Source organism: Anoplophora glabripennis, unplaced genomic scaffold (assembly GCF_000390285.2).
Source record: "Anoplophora glabripennis isolate ALB-LARVAE unplaced genomic scaffold, Agla_2.0 scaffold88, whole genome shotgun sequence".
NCBI classification, from domain to species: Eukaryota; Metazoa; Arthropoda; class Insecta; order Coleoptera; family Cerambycidae; genus Anoplophora; species Anoplophora glabripennis.
The window spans coordinates 452,945-472,886 of record NW_019416799.1 but is presented as its reverse complement, the minus strand read 5'-3'; the positions used below and the strand labels follow the sequence as shown (position 1 = coordinate 472,886).

Below are 19,942 nucleotides of genomic sequence, written 5' to 3'. Positions count from 1 at the left end.
AAGTCAGCGCTAAGGGACCTCGGCGCGGTTCATAACTTGATTATTCTTTTGGTTTATTCAGTACGTTGACGCCGTTTGTATGGGGTTTTATACTGGCCCGATTAGAAACATTGTATGCTACAGATGCTGCCATGGAACACTTTAAAGAGCGGTTCCATTCCTAGCAGACTTAAAACTAATATCAAAATAAATTTTAGGACAGGCCTAGGGGTTCTAATAGTGGGTCCGCCACACCAGAACTTAGCCCGAGAACAACAAGAGCAGGTCAAAGGTTCCTAACTAAGGCTAAGAAACTGTATTGTACATTCCATCTAAAAATTGTTGAGAGTTTAATGTCCGAGAAAGAGACGGTCTGTCAGCAAGACATTGTTGTCCATTTAATTTTGTTTTGTTGCATGTAAAGGGTTATTCAGATTATGTGTTTTTGTTATTTTTAACAACAAACAAATAATCTTCAACCATATATTTATCATATACTGGTTATGGTAATCCTCTCCCACACACACGCCTATGGATGATGACAATGGAGAGGTCATTCAACTCTCAAAGATTTTCAGATGGGCTATAAGTCTGTAACTGGCGGAGACCAGTTATGCCATGGCATATAACAATTCGAAAAACAAGTGTTTGTATGAGACCTATTACGTTTCCCGCATCTGAATATCGTTATGGTGCAATCCAAGAATTTAGTATTTCTCATATGTCATAAATGATGTATACAATGTAAATATACAAAATTGCCGCCAGCTGCCTACTAAGATATTGACACGTCTTAAGTGGGCTCTTGACTTTCTTTCTTAACTAAAGTACATACTTCACAAATAATACATATTTGAAATATATTAAAAAAGTAATATTACCTGACAAACAGGAACCAGGGCCTGAGGAACTGAAGGAATTTTTAAATTGCGCTAAACCTGAAACAAAAAAAAAACAGTTAAACATCTATAATGTGTCTAATTTCTATATCAAATCCATTAGCTTATATATTGTTTTATTATTAGCTCTAGTATTTTATTTTAATAGCTATTAAGATACAAATGTCCATCGGCCAGTCGAGTGGTGTGACGTCAGAGATGCTCTGCGAACGCAATGAACTGTTTCAAATGTTATTTGAATTAGAAATTATTTATCACGACCTGATTTTTTCACCACATACAAGGTAAGTCAGAAGAATTGCACCAAACTCCAGTAATGGATTTTACAAATAAAAATAATAAGAAAAAATTCAAATATTGTTATACGATATTCATTTAAAGATTGGCGTTGTATTGGCCGCTGTGGTCTATTAGTTGACCTCCAGGACCTCCAGACTTCACAGCATTGAATTACTGTTTATGGAAGTGTACAAAGTCGGAATGAACACTAGGGAGGCACTAATTCGACGTATCATCAACATTTATTAAAGAAATACGTGCAGCAATCAGGAGAGATATAAACGAAGCAGAAAGTGTTTAGAGTGCCACAACGTAGAATCCATTCCTGGAGTTTGTTGCGATTCTCGCGACTCACCCTGTACACAGAGGATTACGTGCTTGCGGAAAATGTAAGAATAAGTTATAAATTAAATGTTATTGAACGAGCCCACTGCGTAAACTTATCACGTTTCACCCGGAACAAGCGAGTAAGACAACAATTCGCATAATTCAAGCCGATGCTTCCGCATGCCTATTATACCATTTACCTTCGCCTATGTTAAGTGGCTGTCACGTCAAGCGACATCCAGGCCACAATACCCGGTAAACCTGAGACGTCTAAGCTACCATTGAGGAATAATGAACCATATCTAATACCCTGCGAGTTCCTCCGACGAATGGGAAGGAGATCGCTAAGAACCGAACGGGATCGATTTAAGGATGTTTTGACCACAAGAGCTGCTCCTTTGTGTGTGCCGAGCGCTCGGATTTTTTGGATAATAGACCATATTCAAGTCTTTATGGTAGAATAAGTGTAATCCTATATTTCTGAACGACGGTTTCGGAGGGTTTTGTCGGGGGCACAATGTGCGAGTCAAAACATTTAATTTTATGCGGTCGTTAAGTAGTATAATGGTGTTGTAGGTTTACTTAACACGGGTCAGCGCTGGAAACATGTGTTTTTATCAATGCCAGAGAATTTTAATAGGATGAGGATCGTAAGAATTAATTAAAAAATAATAAATTTAATATCCGCCAACGTTGTAGCGTTTTTGACACCATCTTCAGGACTCAAAATGTGATTCCCCTTTTGTCAATACTACATTTGTAAATATTGAGAAGTTAATTGTAATTGTAAAAAAATAATAAAAATGTTTTTGCACCAAATTTTAAAATATTCACCATTACTCTTTTATCGTTTTTTGTAAGTTTAAAGTACATTAGTTTATCTATTTTACAAAACACATGTTGGTTGTTCTTAAGTACTTCTAAATCCTTGTAAAAATAAACTAAGTTGTTCATTTGTATTAGTATCTATGTAAATAGTACACAAGTCCGGATTCGATTTGAACAATTTCAACTATGACAATTTGTTGCGGGTTGCCTAAATATGTGACGTCACACTAAAAGAGTCTATCAAGGATTGTATAATTTTAGGAAATACGTTTGTATTATCTTAAGAAAACGTCTGTCTCTCGTAGATCTTTGACTTCTAGGCTAATCCTTATGAATACAATGAAAGGGGATGGTATATTTTGCAATATAAAATTATTATGTCCACCAACTCTGAATCAAATTGGGCATATTAAACTATTTCAAAACAAGTGAATGAAATGTCAGACATCAGACACATGACGATTTTTTATTGAAAATCACTTGATAATAGTTTTTCAATGTAACTTGTTAAATAAGAGACATGAGTGAAATTTTGGTCAGGATTTATTAGAACAAACTAAAATTTTACTTACTTCAGAATTCTGGAAAGAACTACATATTCATATATTTTTTAGAAGTAAAATATTATCGTTATTTATAAATTAATAGCATTGTTTTATTTAACTGAGATATCAGCTAATGTCGGTTATTTTAAATGCTGATTGGGGCAAAAATGGACCTTTGTTCCGTTATTTTTTTACCAGTTTTTAGTCTTACGATAAAATGGATTGTATTTTGCCGATTTTCTCGCTATCCTAACACGCCTCTCGCTATCACAACCCAACAAAATCCTTCTTCGCCGAGCTGAATTCTAACTAAGGCACCAAGAATCGAAAAGGAAGGACAGATCGTCGGAGACGATAGGCATCTGGTTGAGGAGCATGCAGCAGGTCTGGGCTCGGGCTGCGACACCTCCGGCACAAAAGGGTGTACGGCGTGCGGATTTGCTCACATTCAAGCAACAAATTGAGGCACAATAAGCAGGCACTTTAGACTGCTCGGTTCCGTTCAATTCTATTGAGTAGGTGTCGTGTGGATGATGACATCGGACACCTGACCCCGATGTGCTCTCATCTCGTCTGGAGTGGTTCTTTTTGTGGGAAATAATGCGCTTTCGCACATCTCATTCCCATACCTTAAAAGCGCAACTCGGGAACGGAGGGAATCGGTCGGATTCTACCAGCAGAAAAAAAAAACGTCGAGTATTATCAAAAATAAATTAGATAATGGTCAAAATTTGACAGATAGAACTAACTGGTATAGGATGTTTACTGGAATTGCTAGGATTATGTATAAAAACTACATATTTTCAATTAAGTAATGAATTTTATCAACGAGAGTTCAGAATGGCAATTTTAAGTAATATTTTTACGGATGTTTTTTAAAGAAAAGTATGTTAATAAGTTATATAAAAAGCCTACCATTTCGAGAACATAATGTAAATATTTTTCTAAATAATATTAATAACAAAGAATGAATTAATTGAAAACTATTAATTACATTACCCTTTCTAGATATATTCATTTAAAAAAAATGGCAATTGTTTAGAAACAAGTGTTTGTAAGAAACTCAGACTAACATATATCTAAATTTTAATACGATATAACCAAATAGATTTCTTTAAAAGATGGAATTTCTAATAATGCATTGTATTATAAAAAATGTACTAATAATAGAGTCTGCTGAAAGATTTTTTAAGAATATTGAAAGTAAAATATATTCTACCAGACAACAAAGGGAAATGCATCCACAACAAAAATTGCGTATATTCTTGTAATATCGGAAAAAATAAGGATAATAGGCAACAAATTTAACATTAGAAGGATTTTTCAGACGGAACATTTAGACAAAAACGCGCCCAAATAAATTTCAAAATCCAAAAAATGCATTTATATAGCATATCTTGCGAATACAATAAACTGGAGAGGCCTTTTGATTTACAAAATTTGATAAGACAAGCACAAAAGATTTGATTAAAAACGAGAATTTGAGAAATAAAAAATTTGCTCACGCTCGAAAATGATCATATAATTCATTTTTTTTAAAAGTCCGACATTTCGATGAAAAATGGTCGTATCGAAATTTTTTTGTAGCGCTATTTCTTAGAATTGCATGATAACCGTAGCTGCTAAAAAATTTAGACCGAAAAATCTAAACTAGAATCTTAGAGCTTCAAAATGCTTTTTTTTAATTTATCGGTCGATAGCCGCACGGTTTAAGGCGTCAGTACTTAAATCGATGTGTCGAACTGCCCGGGTTTCGAATCCCGCGGCCGGTGACCGTAGATTATCTATATTTGTACGGAGGATTGGCGCCCTCTGTGCAGGTATGGTAAGGTGGAAGAATGTTGGCTTGGGTCAATGTGAGAGATTGACACCGGTTGGCATTTGACCACCCCCCTAATTAATGAGGTTTTCCAGGTTTCCCTCATTCCTGCACGGAATGGTGGTTAGGGCCTACCAACATAAGTCGTTCCTGGGCGCAAATGCGGCCTGCGTAATAATAATATGCCGCCTCCTCTCCCGCACAAGTCTCCGAGTTCTGGGCTAATTCTCGTAATTAGAATGAGGAGTAGAGATATTATTATTATTATTATTATTATTATTAATTCCCGATACGACCATTTTTCACCTAAATACAGACTCAAAAATCACGGAAAAATTTCGGAAATTCTTTTGCATTAGTTTATATTATCATGGAATTTTGTAGAAAGTTCAGGTCTAGTAATGAACAAAATGCTGTTAAACAGTTAAAAAAAATTTGAGAAAAATATTGGAAGACAATTTAGGACTACCCTGTATAACCCAGCTTTATTCTTGTCAGGAACACTTTGTGTATTACCAGGGTAATTTAAGTGATATAGCCAAATAAATAAATAAAATACAACGTTCTAAATAAACTATTTTCGTGGCAAAACTCCGCGAAGCGACGAAATTAAGCAAAGTAATGTCTTTTCTGCGTCTCTAATGAAGAAGTCGGTCGGGAATTGAGCCATTTGGAATAAAGGACGGCGTAAACTTAATTATGTCAAAAATGCGAAGAATTTGAACTTCTTAATTAAATGCAGTTTTGCTCGAACATCATCCCACTTTGCCGGGATGAATAAGTTTAATTAAATCCTTGTGTTTTATTATGCCTCGCGCCCGCGTGACTTGCCTTTAAAAAGCATATTTTCCTTTGTGGATCCGTCTTTATAAAATGTGTAATTACATCACAAAACGGGCAAAAACTCCTTTGCATACACCCACTTGCGACTTGTATCCGCATAAGCTCGGTCAGGTTTTCCTTTAGAAAAGCCTCCTAATTATCTCTACGTGTATACCAAACATAAACATTGTTTCCTGCGGGTTCTCGTTGAAGTTGAAAGTAGTCTCGCTTCTCCATGCAGACATTTGAAAGATATTTTTCCACATCTGTCAGCGTTTATTAAAAGCGGCGAATTATACTGTAGCTTGTCCAACGCAATAAAAGAAGTTGAATTGTATACTGAAACTTATGTTCTTCGTTGTCTTCATTAACAAGCTTCCCCTAGGTATACCTTCTATCTAAGAAGTTGACAGCCCTGATTCTTGATTCTTCTTTATAATATATCTACAAGGTTACAGTTACTATTCTTGAAGCAAGGTTTTGGTTGTCAAAATGCAAACTGAGGAATTAAGTCTTGTTATAAACCCCTAAGACCTTACTATAGGGCCAGTAAACTCCAGCAATCCCATGATCTGGGACACACAGATTTGTGGTACAAAGTCACCCGAAGTTTTTTCTCTTTATATGCATTGAAAGTCTACTTTGATTTGAACCGTGAACAAATTTTTTAGTTGAAAATTTATTGACACATTTTTTACTCTATTTTAAAGATATTAAGCTAATTAAATCAAATTCAAAACATTTGTTTAAATGTTATCAGAAAGCTGCCTGCTTTTATAGAACAGAAGCAGATAGATAGCCAGAAAATTGTCGTTAATTATTGTTTAATTTTGTTTTCTTTATTTAAATTATAATTATTTCGCTAGTAAGGTAATTGTGATTAATTGGGCCCATGGGGTAAATGGGCCATGATCATTTTGTTAGAAAACGGAACTAACTTTTAGTAATTTGTTATTAGTAATATTAATCACCGGAAAAAGAAGTTTCTACGATGAATAGAAGCCGAGATATTGCAAAATTTTACAGCGCGCATCAATTTGAACTTTGGATTTAACTTTTCTCGCGCGTGCGACCGCTTGGACGAGCTTCCCCCACCACCACGCCGCCGGACAGTTTACTTAGCGAGTACTTTCTCTTTAAAGGGCTCGTGAGTCGTTAATTTTCCACATTTTTCAATGCAATTCACGGGAAATCGTAGTTTACGTCGTAAACCTTATTTTGTGGAAAATTCAAGTCCTAATATTTAAAAACAATTGCGCTACGATTAAAAAAAAAATCTTATCTTGGCTCCTATTGGTCGTAGAGGGTACTTTTTTATTTTAAAACTGTATTTTTTTGTCAGCTATCCATTGCATCTATTTTCGGTGAGTTAGCATAAATAGCAACAATGTTATTCAAATTGTTTATAAGCGAATAACGCACGTTTTTTTAATGCACAATTTGAGAATGTTATTGTCAAAAAACGGTAATATTTTTTAATACGTCGCTTAATTACGTTTTTAAAATTACAATGACGCTTTCAGAATCATGTTTGGTTGAAAATTAACGCCTGTACAGAAGTTTAAAGTTCATAACTTTTAGAGCCTCCGTTATAAACAAATAGAATTGTGTGAAAACTATTGCACCTACAGCGCCCACTTTTAGCACACTTTTGAAGTATGACAACCCTCACCTTGTCATAGGTTTTATACAATTTTAACAATAAATGCGATAGTTATAAACAAATTAAAGAATGGGCACTTTTCTTGTTTTTTTACATTAACTTGTTTGTTTATTAACCGATTTTAATTTAACAAGTCTCATTTTGTAGATAATTTTACTCCCTAGAAGCTGTCTGTGAGTCATTTTTCGCTAAAATTGATGGTTTCCCTGCAAAGTGAAAAAACTGTTTTCCTCACTTATTTGTTTATATAGAAAAGTTAGCTAATAAAAATTTTTGACTCACGAGATGAGAGACAATTTAGACAATTTTACAATAATCTCGCGAATAGGACTTTTTTCGAGTTTCTCTTTTATTTTCGTTAATTTTCTTGGTGTAAGAGTGATAGAATAAAATCAGCAGTAAGTAAAACCCTAAATTTTATCACCTGTGGCAATTACAGTCATATTATTTAGGATTAAAATATCACGATAGCTTTACAGAACATTTCAGCGAATGTCAAACAGTTACCCAATTAATAAATATTAATACTTCTAATGGAAATTGAATATACAGGGTCCAAAAAATCAGAGTTCGTTATGTATGTTTAACTTAAAGCTGCAAATTGAAGCACATGTGGTTAAATGTATGGTAAATTTGTGCTCCGAATTTGAGCCCAATAAAAAAAAATCCTACTGGGAACTATGTAGCGCCAAAGAATAAAAGATATATGGCCCAATTAACCACAATTATCTTCACTAAGAACCAACCAGTAAAATACCTACAAAACTGCAACTGTTGCACGAAAAATTACTTTTTTACACTTGTAACTTAAATAACTATTAAAGTATATTAAAAAATGTACGTTTCGACTTCAAAATAAAACCTAGTTCTACTCAATGTAAGTAAAAAGCCACCATTTCTCCGTTTTATCCTGAAGTGCTGCAAAGAATCGAGAATTAGTCGGCGTTATATCCTCTCGCGGTCGAATTAAATTTTTTCCCGGCGACGGCTTCCGTCGTCCGCGAGCGAGAAGTATGCGCGGCAATTTAATTCGTGCCATAAAACCGTAAGCTATGCACAAGCAACTTCGATACAATGCAACATAATTATACAAGAATAATATAATGGTGGGAATGTGCGGCATTTCGGGGCATATATATCCGGAGTGCCTGCGCGGCGCCAGGCCCCCACGGATATGGCCCCTCCGCCCCCAGTGCAGCTACAATAAGCCATCTTGGGCTTAATTACTTCCAAGGCTTACTTAATTTGGAATTTCATTTGCCGCTCGCCAGGTCGCAAATCACGAAGAGGGTAATTTTATAACCAGCTCGCCTTTCCGGCTTCTGTGCGCCGAGCACTGGTCTAATATAGCCGGGAAGAAACGGCTTGTTCGCCTCGTTTATTTCCATTTTCTGTTATCGCTTACCCATTGGGCTGTTATGTAATTCGTGTTGTGCTTGCTGCCGGTACGGGTGCAGTGGACTAATTTCGCCCAGCGAGGATGCAAATGCTTATTTTTCTTAAGAGGGCTCTATAGCAAATAGGCAACCATCAATACATTTTTATAGTTTAGTAGTAGTTTTAGGAATTAATACAAAAATAACAGACTTTCCCCCGTTTTAACGCAGATTTTCTATAAAATGGAGTTAATTTGAAACTCAAATTTACTTTTTGGTGTAAAGTAATTAGTATTTTACGATGCCGCTTGTTCAAAAGCTGCAAATTACAAATGCCTTTACAACAAAAAGTAATTTGAATTTCAAACTAATTCCATTTTATAGAAAATCTGCGTTAGAATGGAGGAAAGTCTATTATTTGTGCATTAACACATATTTCGACAAACTGTGTAATAAAATCTATAAAAGTGTATTGCTGGTTGCCTATTTGCGATAGATTTGCAAGATTATGTTATGTATTGTATTGGAACATATAGGATCAAAAAATAAATAAAAAAAATTGATAAAATTTGAACGTCAAGCCGAAACAAAACTACATAATTTAACGTACAAAAGGTCAAAGTTAATGAAAAATCATATGCACATGCATTTAATAAGATGATACAATACATGCAAATACAAAAGTCAGTTAATTAGTGTAATTTTTTTAAAACCTGACATATGGCCAATTTTTTTATTCGAAGTGATAGACTCTTATTTCCAAATGGAAAGTTGTAGGAAATAACTTGATTAAGAAAAATTTGCAAATAATGCTTTCCGATGTTGTCACATTTCTTCAATAGCTACTAAAACAATAATTTTTAAAATGGCAACACCGTAGTTTTTTAACATAGTTTGACAAATTTTCAAATTCATTCTAAATACACAAAAAGTTTCTTTCTACCGAGACACTTGTTGCAGGAATTGTTAAAACTCGGCAAAACGATTTGTATGTTTCCGAAAATACTATTTTAAATTCCTTGTATATATCGATTTTTGAATTCTAAATTACGAAATTGTACGTCTCTGTACAAAATATTAAGTTTTCAATCTATCAATTTTAAAAACGTTTGGATACATTTGTAATGTATCGGTTTTTCGGGAAATTTGTTTGCATATTCGGAAAATTTTGAGGGATCTATTAAAGCAAAAAAATTTAAATCATGTAAATGTAGTAATATTTTTCGCATAATTAAAAATATTTTAAAATTTTTCTTCGTTTCTTAATTCAGAAATTCTTTCATTAGTGATTTTAATTTGTTTAGAGCAATAGTTTACTTCATACCTCTTAAAAAAGGTGTTTCAAGAGATAAAACAATATTGTGAGATAGACTCATTATTAGCTAGCTATATAGGTATTTGATAATATAATAAGTATCTATTAAATTACTTTAAATTTAGTCTTTCTTTGTTTTAATTGTCAGTGTTGCGAGAAACAACTACTCCGAGGGCTACTTGCCCCTACCGGCATTGAATTATACTCGCAACACTTAGTCGCAACAGTTGTTCGTCATCAGTTTAACCCACCAGGCACAGACCGGTTGCGGACTTATTAGTCCTCATCAGTGTGTCATAGGTGAGACAACCGACGAACGAACCAGCTGTTTTACGTCGTATCGTCACGACTAGGAAATACATTGTATTCTTTGTTTTGTTGTAAGGAAGTTGATTTTTATTTATTTTAAATTAATATCTGCCTTGTCCTTATCCTCATACTGACATCAGACACTACCCGCGTACAATGTGACGCGTACATTAACCGCGAACTGAAACTATAAGCAGCTTTGAGTGGGCCTCAGTTCCCTCGTTACCTCACTTTATTTTAACCGCCTCACATGGAGGGGGAACTGTAGCATATTGTAGGCAAGTGTGACGCTCCTACAAGATATTCAAACAATTATTTTATACTGTTATTTTGATTTTTGATAAACTTAATAGGTAGTTGAAAATTAGTTTATTTAAGTACCAGTTGCTTCATACGACGAGCCGCCACTGTCTTACGTGAAGGTCACGTGATTAATTTTTAATGTGCTGTATTCGAGTTTCTCACGCTGACGTGTGGACGGTCATTTATTTACTGTAATAAATAGACAGGGTGTTCGTGAAAGCTGTTACGTAATTTTAAAAAGATAATCCGTTAAAAATTAGGAAAAACAGGAGTTTAAATAAAGACTGTAGACGAATGAAGAAAACTTAAACATGTTTCTGTAATAAAGGAGAAAAATAATGGTACCTCGCTGATTTGTTATGTTTTGAATAAAATTCCATTAAAAAAATATGTTTTATCTATTTAAAATTTTGCTAGGGACAACTATTTTCAAACTAATGCTATAAACAAGAAAATTAAAGAAAATTTTGTGCGACAGTGTAGTGACAATATGACTAAATTTATGTGAATTATGTTCCCTTGAGATATTTAAAAAAATGTGACATTTTCTCTAAATCTAACATCCTTTATCTGGAATATGAACGTATCATATGAAACATTTTGCTTAAAATAATTCTATTACCCCTTTAAAGAAACGTACTTATTCAGAGAAACGCTCTGTATAGGCACTTCAAATTTTTTTTCTAAAATTTCATGCCTTGTATTTCGGGCCTCTTGAGACATTATGTTGATAGAAAGAGATAGAAGCATAGTTGCACGGTATATTTTTTGTGCAAAGAAATAATGAAAAAGCTCGCCAAAACAAGGTTTTGAATAAAATTATGAAGAAAATTGGTATTTGGGTATAACTAGACTTTCGTTGTCAAAATTTCTCATCGCAAAAAATAAATTGGCAACATTTTACTAAAAATTGCATTGATATTCTGCATTAAATCTAAAAAATAAAGATTTTTTTTAATAAAACAAACGAATTTTCGATTATCTATTTCTAATTACAACATTCAAGGCTTCGGTGTTATATTTCTGCAAAGTATGTCCCCATCTTTGAAATTTGATCAAATCTAAGTCTGCTGTACCAGCTCGCAAGAAAGTTTTAAGTTCGATTGCCAGGTTACAGGGCCGGATAACAAAACCACCCCGTCCGAATCCCGTCAACTGACGTTTAAACAATCGCCATTTTTCAGCCTACGCCGCAACGCAAATGGATTTATTAATGACAGTATTTCATTGACAGCTTGATTACATTCTGAAAGAGAGCACTGCGCTCTCTATGTACACGTAGAAATTAAATTATAGTAAAACAAAGGGTTGGCGCTGGGGAGTGGGCCGCTCGAAACAGGGTTACCAACAACAGCGAGAGGGAAGGGGTTCGTTACGGCAGTAATTAACTACGACTCCGATAATTAATTAGTTCCAACGAGTGCCGTTGGGCGCCACCACAGCGAACGGTAAGGCTCACATTCGGTCGGCTACAACCGGATCGGAGTAGGCCGGGTGGACCTTACGCCAACGCCGGCTTGGATGTTTTAACGGAAGGGTCGTTTTTTGTATAAAGTTATGTTTACGGTCCGGAAAATTTGTTTCAATTACTTTTCGTGTGTGTGTTCGTGTTTTTGAAATACTAATGGAAGGCCGGCGACAGCCGAATTGACGCCGATGGTTCCTTTCCGCGCTCGGCGCGATTTTGTCTTTTGTTTCGGTCTTGACGCGAAAATAATGCCGCACAAAGGGATTGTTCGCGCCCTCGGACGGGTTTTCATCCAATATTTTCGATTTTTTGTCTCTCAAATTTATGTTTCGGCGGACAAATGGAAGCGTACATCGCGTAAATGAAGTCTGCGCAAAATTTCTAGAAAAAAAATAGAAGTAGATGTGGCAGCTTTAGTAAATAATTTCCAAATCACAAAGCAGTGATTACTGAGAGCCATAACTGCTGCTTATTTATTATAAGTTTAAAATTCTTCCTTTTAAAGTTATTAATTTGTGTAACAGTCCTTTAAACAAAAAACATCCAACTATAAAAATCTCGACAGTTATTATTAGGTCTTGTACTTTTATATACTTTATTTTAAAGGTCTTCAAATGAAATCACTATCAAAAATATCAAAGATATCAGTGTTCAAAGCATACTGCTGAAGCCTCATTTGATACGATGTTTATTTTTCTTAAATAAAGTAAAATTTTAACAATTCTCTTAAGTTTCTATCAAAATTAGATACTAGATAACTAAAGATTCAATTTGCAGATGAAGCAAAGTCAGATTTGATACACATCTCGCTCTTCTCCATGCGAAAATTGCAGTTTAGTTCTTCCATGGGATGGATATTAACGAAAAATTAAATAATGTTATAAAAAATTTGCCCTGTATTTTTATATGAAATTTATTTACTAACACGGAGATAGAGAAGGGTTGCTAAAATAAGTTTTCTGCACTAGCATAGTCTAGTACGTCACAAGTTGATAATGATGGCCCAAGGACGGAACCTTGAGGTATCCCGTATTCTAAACTTAATTTATCAGACTTAAAATTATTGATTTCCACAATTTGCTGACTTCTAGGTTGTTTCCGACAATATCAACACTTACCTTTCTCGTGGAGTTAGATATATTTTGCATAGCTAAATTTCTGGTAACGAAGAACATTATTTGGCCATTTTTTTAAAAATGTTTTCGAATTTGTTTGCTGATAATAGAATAAATATACTTTTTTTATTTTCATGAGTACCTACTTGATTTCTGTGTAGAAACGGAGACCATACTATTATTAATTAGAGATGGTCACATGAGGCGACGTTCCGCATTAGAGGCTGAATAAGGGACACCAGGACGTGTGAAAGACCCAGCCACATGACAAGTGCGGGGGCTGAGGAACGCTTCCTGGCCACCTATTCACCGGTTTACTGGCACCGTTTAATTCCTCCAGGCAAATGAATAGAGAGGTGTTTCGCAATGTGCAGACTAATATAGGAAGCCGTACCTGAGCCGCAGCTACAGGGTGGCCGCAAAATTACCAATCATAGTTTTTAATTGGGAATAGAGACTGTTGTCGTGGATGACTTGTTACATCCTTCAGAGTGAAGTGTGTGTGCCATCGTTAATTTATAAAGGATGTGACAAGTGTCTTCGAACTGACTGACGTTCACTTGCTAAAAAATTTGAGACATTTATTGTGGCAATATTTAAATTATTATATAATTATGTGACTTATTTTAAATTTTTCAAGTAAGACATTTTTTTCTTAGAAACACCAACCAAAGTTAGATGCACTTATCCAATTTTCAAAATATTTCTAGTTTCCAGTTTTCCTCAACCAAATTTTAGATATAAAAACATCTAAATATTACGAACAAGCAAAAATTATTAAACTATTTTTCTTTTCAAAAACGGATGCTTCTAGCGATGTTATCTAACAACGCGTTTCACTCATAGAAGAGTATGAATAACCAATATCAGAAATCATCTACTGTAAGAATACAAAAAGTTGAAACCATTTATATGAAATACCACCTATGAAATATAATAAAATAATAATCTAATTTTTGGATCCCGGAAACGAAGCATTCTTTGCTAATAAAATTGGAGACACCCTGTATAACAGTATAATTTTTTTTTATAAACACTTAAACATCTTATTGTTTTTATAAATTTTACAAGTAGGTATGTAGGCAATTTCTTGAGTAAGTTGTATTGCTCTACAACTGCTAAATGTTAACTAATTAAGAAATCACGGAAGAAAAAAGCTGTATTCTTTAATTTTTAAGTAAAATTTACAGGAACTAGGCATAGTGAGACAATAATAAAGTAAGTTTAAAAATGTGTGGATGTGGATATGCAAGAAACTTGATTGATTTAGGTATTATGAAAGTTGGACTTGTGTAAACCAGTGTAAACACGGTCTCGGAAAGTATATTATACAAAGTGTAAATGTAATACCTTTCCAAATTCAAATGACTTATTCTCGAAAAAATGTTTTTGTAAATGTGTTCAAAACAGCTTGTTCAAGTTTAAAAAGTGTGTTTTTTTAATTACAAAATGACTGATTGTGTTGATTGATTGATGTATGGGATCTCTAGGTATATTAAAAAACGGTTAACGGAAGTTTTAGACCATTCTGTTGTTTACTTTGGGATGTTCACAGACCAGCTCCAGTTTTTCTCGACTAATTTTGGAAAAACGAGAGACAAAAATGTTTTATTTTAAATTTATTTTATTTATTTATTTATTTATAAAGGCTAGTGTTACATACACATAAAAGTGTTTACACGCGACCAAAAAAAAAAAGAAAGTGGTAAATGACAATACACATAATGATAGCAATCAACTAACTGTTATACAAATATATACAAAAATAACATATAATTAAAATAAATATGATAAATTACATACTAAGGTTAATGATAACATTCATATTCGAGCTACATTACTGTCAATAAAATCTTCAAAACTATAAAAGGCATTTTTTATTAAGTATTTTTTTATCCTTGATTTAAAATTATTTTCATTAAGAATTTGAATTTGGAGAGGTATTGTGTTAAAAAATTTGTTGGCCCAATAATTAGTACCGACCCGCGTTTTACTAATTCTTAAAAATTTATTACATAAGTATGTGCTCTTTCGGGTATTATAAGAGTGAGTCTCACTTCTGATCTCAAAGTTATGTATATGTTTTTTGACATAAATAAGACATTGAAGTATATATGCACAGGGTACAGTTAGTATGTTCAATTTAGAAAACTGCTCTCTACAGTCATCTCTAAAACCAAGGTCAGATATGACTAATAGTTTTTCTCTGAAGAATAAAAACTTTTTTCATAGAGGGAGCATGACCCCATACTAAAATAGCATATGTTATGATGGATTTGATATAGCCATGATAAACTATCAGCAAGCTTGATATTGAGACTCTTCGTTTGAGACTCCGGAGTAAATAAGTATGTTTTGATATCTTGGAGCAAGCATAATTAACATGTTGATCCATGTCAGTTTAGGGTCAAGATGAAGAAGAATTTTACACGTGCTGGATTATCCCAGTTTTCCATATTCCTGAGACTAAAAATCATAGTTTCGGTCTTCGAAGTATTCAAACTGAGTTGATGTCATTAACTGTTCAAAGTTTAAGTTGGTTCTAGTTATATTTGTATCATCAGCAAAGAGTATACTTTTAGTATCATGAGGTAAACAATTAAGAAAATCGTTAATATATATCAGAAAGAGTAACGGACCCAATATGGAACCTTGTGGAACTCCATGTTCGATATTTTTTATGGATGATTTCACTTTGTTATATACAACATACTGTAATATATTATATTTCTTTTAAATGTTTAATACACACTGAATGAAATTTGTTCTTGAAAATGGCATATTTTTGCAGTAAAATGTCTGCAGATTCTAAATACAGTAACATTTTTTATTTTAGTCAGTAGCGTATCATTTATTTCGAAAATGGTTCGCTTTAATGACATTTGCATATTTCTAGATTTTCCAATCAACTGAAACTATACGCACCTGGTGGTGATCAAAGGTATTATCTTTCACGTAAAATTATAACACAATTTTGTTATATATAGATTTCCGAGGCATAAAACTAAGTTTAATTTATTTTTTTTAATTTCAACACAACGTATTCCAAATAAAGGTTGGTAATATTGCGAAGTTTTTAACTACTTTTATTGCAAGTTACTTTTAGGTCACTTATTTCAATTTTTTAATCACTTGGTTACTTTTTTGGTATTTGAAGCCCTGGACTGTGGAATATAACGTAAAATATGATTTTTTAAAATATTTTATCGATTGTTCATATATTCTATCTTTCTTATAATGTGTTAATACTAAGAAAAAAATGGATGGCTTTAGATATAAGAACCAGTCGATTGAATAAGGTCACGTGAGGGTGGACGTGCCTCTGTCTCGCCCAAACAAATAATTTCCGTCGAAAGTGGAATGTTAAGAACGCAAAATTATTTAATTAACTCGCATCGAACGCAGTCGTAGGATTTAAACGTTCGCGAGGGATTCGGCATCGCGTCGTCTGCCCCGCTGTAATCGGGGCCGAGGACGGCCCTTCTGTAAGGCGACTTTAGGAGCGTTTTTGGCATTCAGCCCGCTCGAGCCGCCGCCAGAGTGGAGCGTCAACCCCTGCTGGGCACCCAGCTTTTGTACGCTTGTCACCAACGGATCATTTGCGTCTACAAGACTCGCGGCCCTTCGTAGTCTGCAGTCGAAAATCACGTTACGCTGCTCCAAGCAACCCTCTTGAGTGTAAATATTTGAATGTTAATTCTATTAAAAAAGTGTTATTTCTTTCATTTATAAAAAAAAAGACTGTGAAGACGTAGCAACCAAACTGAATATAGTTAAATCGTAGTCACACAAAGGAATACTGACGGAATAACACATGACAGATCAGAAATTGCTGCTGTATCTGTTAAACAAATTTCAAATTTGTCCCTCCAAATACATAGGCTTCAATTGTTTCCACATTTCTTTGCCACTTCCAGATTATTTCGTAGTTTCAATACAAGTTCTTAGCAAATGAGACTAGAACAATGGAATTTAGGATACCCCAAGGTACTGTGCTGGGACCATTTCTATGTATCCTTTACATAAATTCCATTTTCCCAATTCTAAGTGATCAATTTTGTTTATTTTGCTGATGACACTGTTGTCTTTTACGTAGCAAATTCCTGGCTTTTGCTGAAAGAGAAACTAGAGAAGGAACATGATAGAGGCCCCTAAATGTTGTTTCGCTGAAGGCATTCCTAGGACCGCATCTGATTACGTATTGACAATTGAAATTAGACTAAAATTCCCGTAAAAAAAAGTTTTTGCGAAGTTCTGAAACTTTAATAGGAAATTAAATTTCACCAAAATAACTTAACTCGTAACTTGATCTAATTCCTTTCATTTTCATCCAAGGAAGTATGACGCCTTTTTTCTGGGCACCCTGTACATAAGCCGTAAGTAAGGCGTCATTCGCGACTGAAAATCAAGACTGGACCAGTTCACAGCTCACTAAATTTGTGGTGTGATGCTTTGTGTTGCCCTAGCCTTCTCGGCCAACCCCACTCAGACCTCTCACTCGCTGATCATCACATTTATATTGCATTGCTGCCCTATTATAAATTACCTACTGCATCTCGGCACTAGGTTCGTCTTAATGAACCATTTCGTTCGCTGAAAAGTCGACACCGTTATCACTGGGGCAAGTCAGTATGTCAAGTGATGATTTTAGGTTACCAAAAACTTTTCTTGATTGCTGGAGCAATTCTGTCATCTTTCCGAAGAAATATTAATTGTTAAAATTGTTGTCAGTAGTTGCCAATTGAAAATTAATTTCGATTTTGATGCTAAACAGACATTGTATATTATTATTTTATATCTTCTAACTTAATTTTGTATGTAACATTACTATGTACTTTTATAAAGAGCAGTTTCTTCAACAATATTCAGGATATGATAAACCTACACACTTAAAGCTCTGGCAATATGTAATATCTCAATTAATAAATACTTATATAAACTGTTTACATAAGCTGCTTATTTGAACTAGGAGAACTATAGCAGGTTGTAGTAGTTGTTTAGTGACGGCAAATTTTGGTAAATTCGTTGTTAATTTAATATAACACGATGGAAAATGTCTATTGTATTGAAAAAATTGGACCTAAATTTAACTAATAGCTTTTTTAATTACTTAAAGTTACGTTTAATATATTCACATCCAAAATCTGTTAACGCAATATACTTTATAGGTGTTTTAAATTAATTTTGCTATTAACATGTAATTTAATTAATCATTTGTGTTATTTTTGTTAAGATTAATACAAATTAATGAAACAACATACTCTAATCCCTGTTCATTTAGAAGGAACTTTGAATTTTTACCTTAGAATTTTGTTCTTGTAAATGCAAACTCAGTTTTTTTAACTTGTACCTATTTATATCTTTACACTCACAATCAATGTTAGATGTCTGTTCTCTTTCACCTTACCCTGTAACTTCGTCCGTTTGAATATTGTATTTTTTAAATAAATAAATAAAATCCAAGTAAAATATTTAATTTTTTTATTTTGTTTTGTAGTTTGTAGAAGTTTGGAGCTTTGGAACTATTTTTCTTATAACAACCCTCCTAGTGTTGTGATTCCAATAACCATAATCCATTTCAGCACTACCACTACTATTGGCTTATTGTTGGTAGTGCCAGCTTTGAAGCAGAATTGCCAATAACATGTACCGAACATTTCTAATTCAGAAGGTTTCAGAAAACCCGTACTATATTTGTGATATAGAATTTCAAGAAGACCCCCGCATCACTTTCTTGGAATTAACCGCATTCGACACAGAAAGACATTGTCCTGTGCAGAGTAATTTTTTAGTAAAATAAATTAATAGAGGCGAAAAATAAAAAAAAGAATTAAATTCCCAGTCGAGGACTATCGTGTCTAACGTGTACAATTATTATAAGACAAGACAACTGCCGCGGTAAATTATTACAGTAGTTCCGATAACAGAACTTTATTGGCTTATCCTTCTTTTGGAATTCTATCTCGACAAATATTGTTCGGACCGTACTAACATTATTTTTATTAGCTTTTTAATAAAAAAGTTATATTTAAAATGAATATCTAACGTTCTGAACGGGATATCAACTATGCAGTGTTACCAGTGTTCCATAAAATGAGATATCTTCATAAAGAAAGTGTTATTCAAATCTAGCTTATAAAAACAACGTTCAATTGTTCACATGATTTTCGAGACAAGCGTTGCCGTTTGAGGTAAACAAGTTAGTGCTCTGAATATCATTCTATAGTAGCGAGAATATGTATTTCTCACTCTAAATTTAATAATATCTAACTTTTAAAATCTTTTCAAGTAAGCTGTCGTTAGAAGTTATCTAAACAATTGTTCTAAATTAATTACTTTTATAGTCTTTCCGAAGTCGGTTGAGAATGTATAAAAACGCCTAGCAATAAAATTTAATGAGTTTCATAGGCGTCTCTAAAAGAGTTTTCTGCTAAAGGTAAAAATTTATAATAATTTGTATATAAAATTTCTATTATATGTTCGTTTGACCAACAACATTTTAATTATTTATGTCCTCAAACAATTTTATTATAGCGATGATAAATTTCGTTTTGTTCCGTTTCAAAAGATCTCCAAAATGTTGTAATAGTATTAGTAAACAAAATATCCCTCGTATTTCTCCCTTTCGCAATTGTAATATGAATGACTAATAGAAGGTGCCTATAACAAATTAAAATTATCTGAATCACACCAAATTCCGCATTGCTGCACTGCACTGTTAGGCCATTTGTTGACAACTGAATTTATGTCCAGGTCGCCCAGTGCGGCTGTGTTTGTGCCGCTTTGCCCGCGCGCTCATTTTTCAACTGGGCAACCAGACCTGTATATGGGTATGGCTAAATAAATATGGGAACAAGTTTTTCAAATATTGCAATTAAAATTACTGGAACCAGTT

At 33.8% G+C, this 19,942-nt stretch overlaps 1 protein-coding gene across 1 annotated transcript in view; it reads right to left on the bottom strand.

The window, feature by feature from the left end:
• LOC108912001 (visual system homeobox 2-like) overlaps positions 1-19,942 on the bottom strand; it is a 94,868-nt gene that overhangs the window by 65,867 nt on the left and 9,059 nt on the right. The window contains exons 2-3 of the mRNA XM_018717100.1: positions 18,091-18,104; positions 861-945 (exon numbers count right to left, since the gene is read on the bottom strand). Coding sequence (XP_018572616.1) covers positions 861-945; positions 18,091-18,104 — 99 coding nt within the window. The remainder of the gene's footprint in view (positions 1-860; positions 946-18,090; positions 18,105-19,942) is intronic.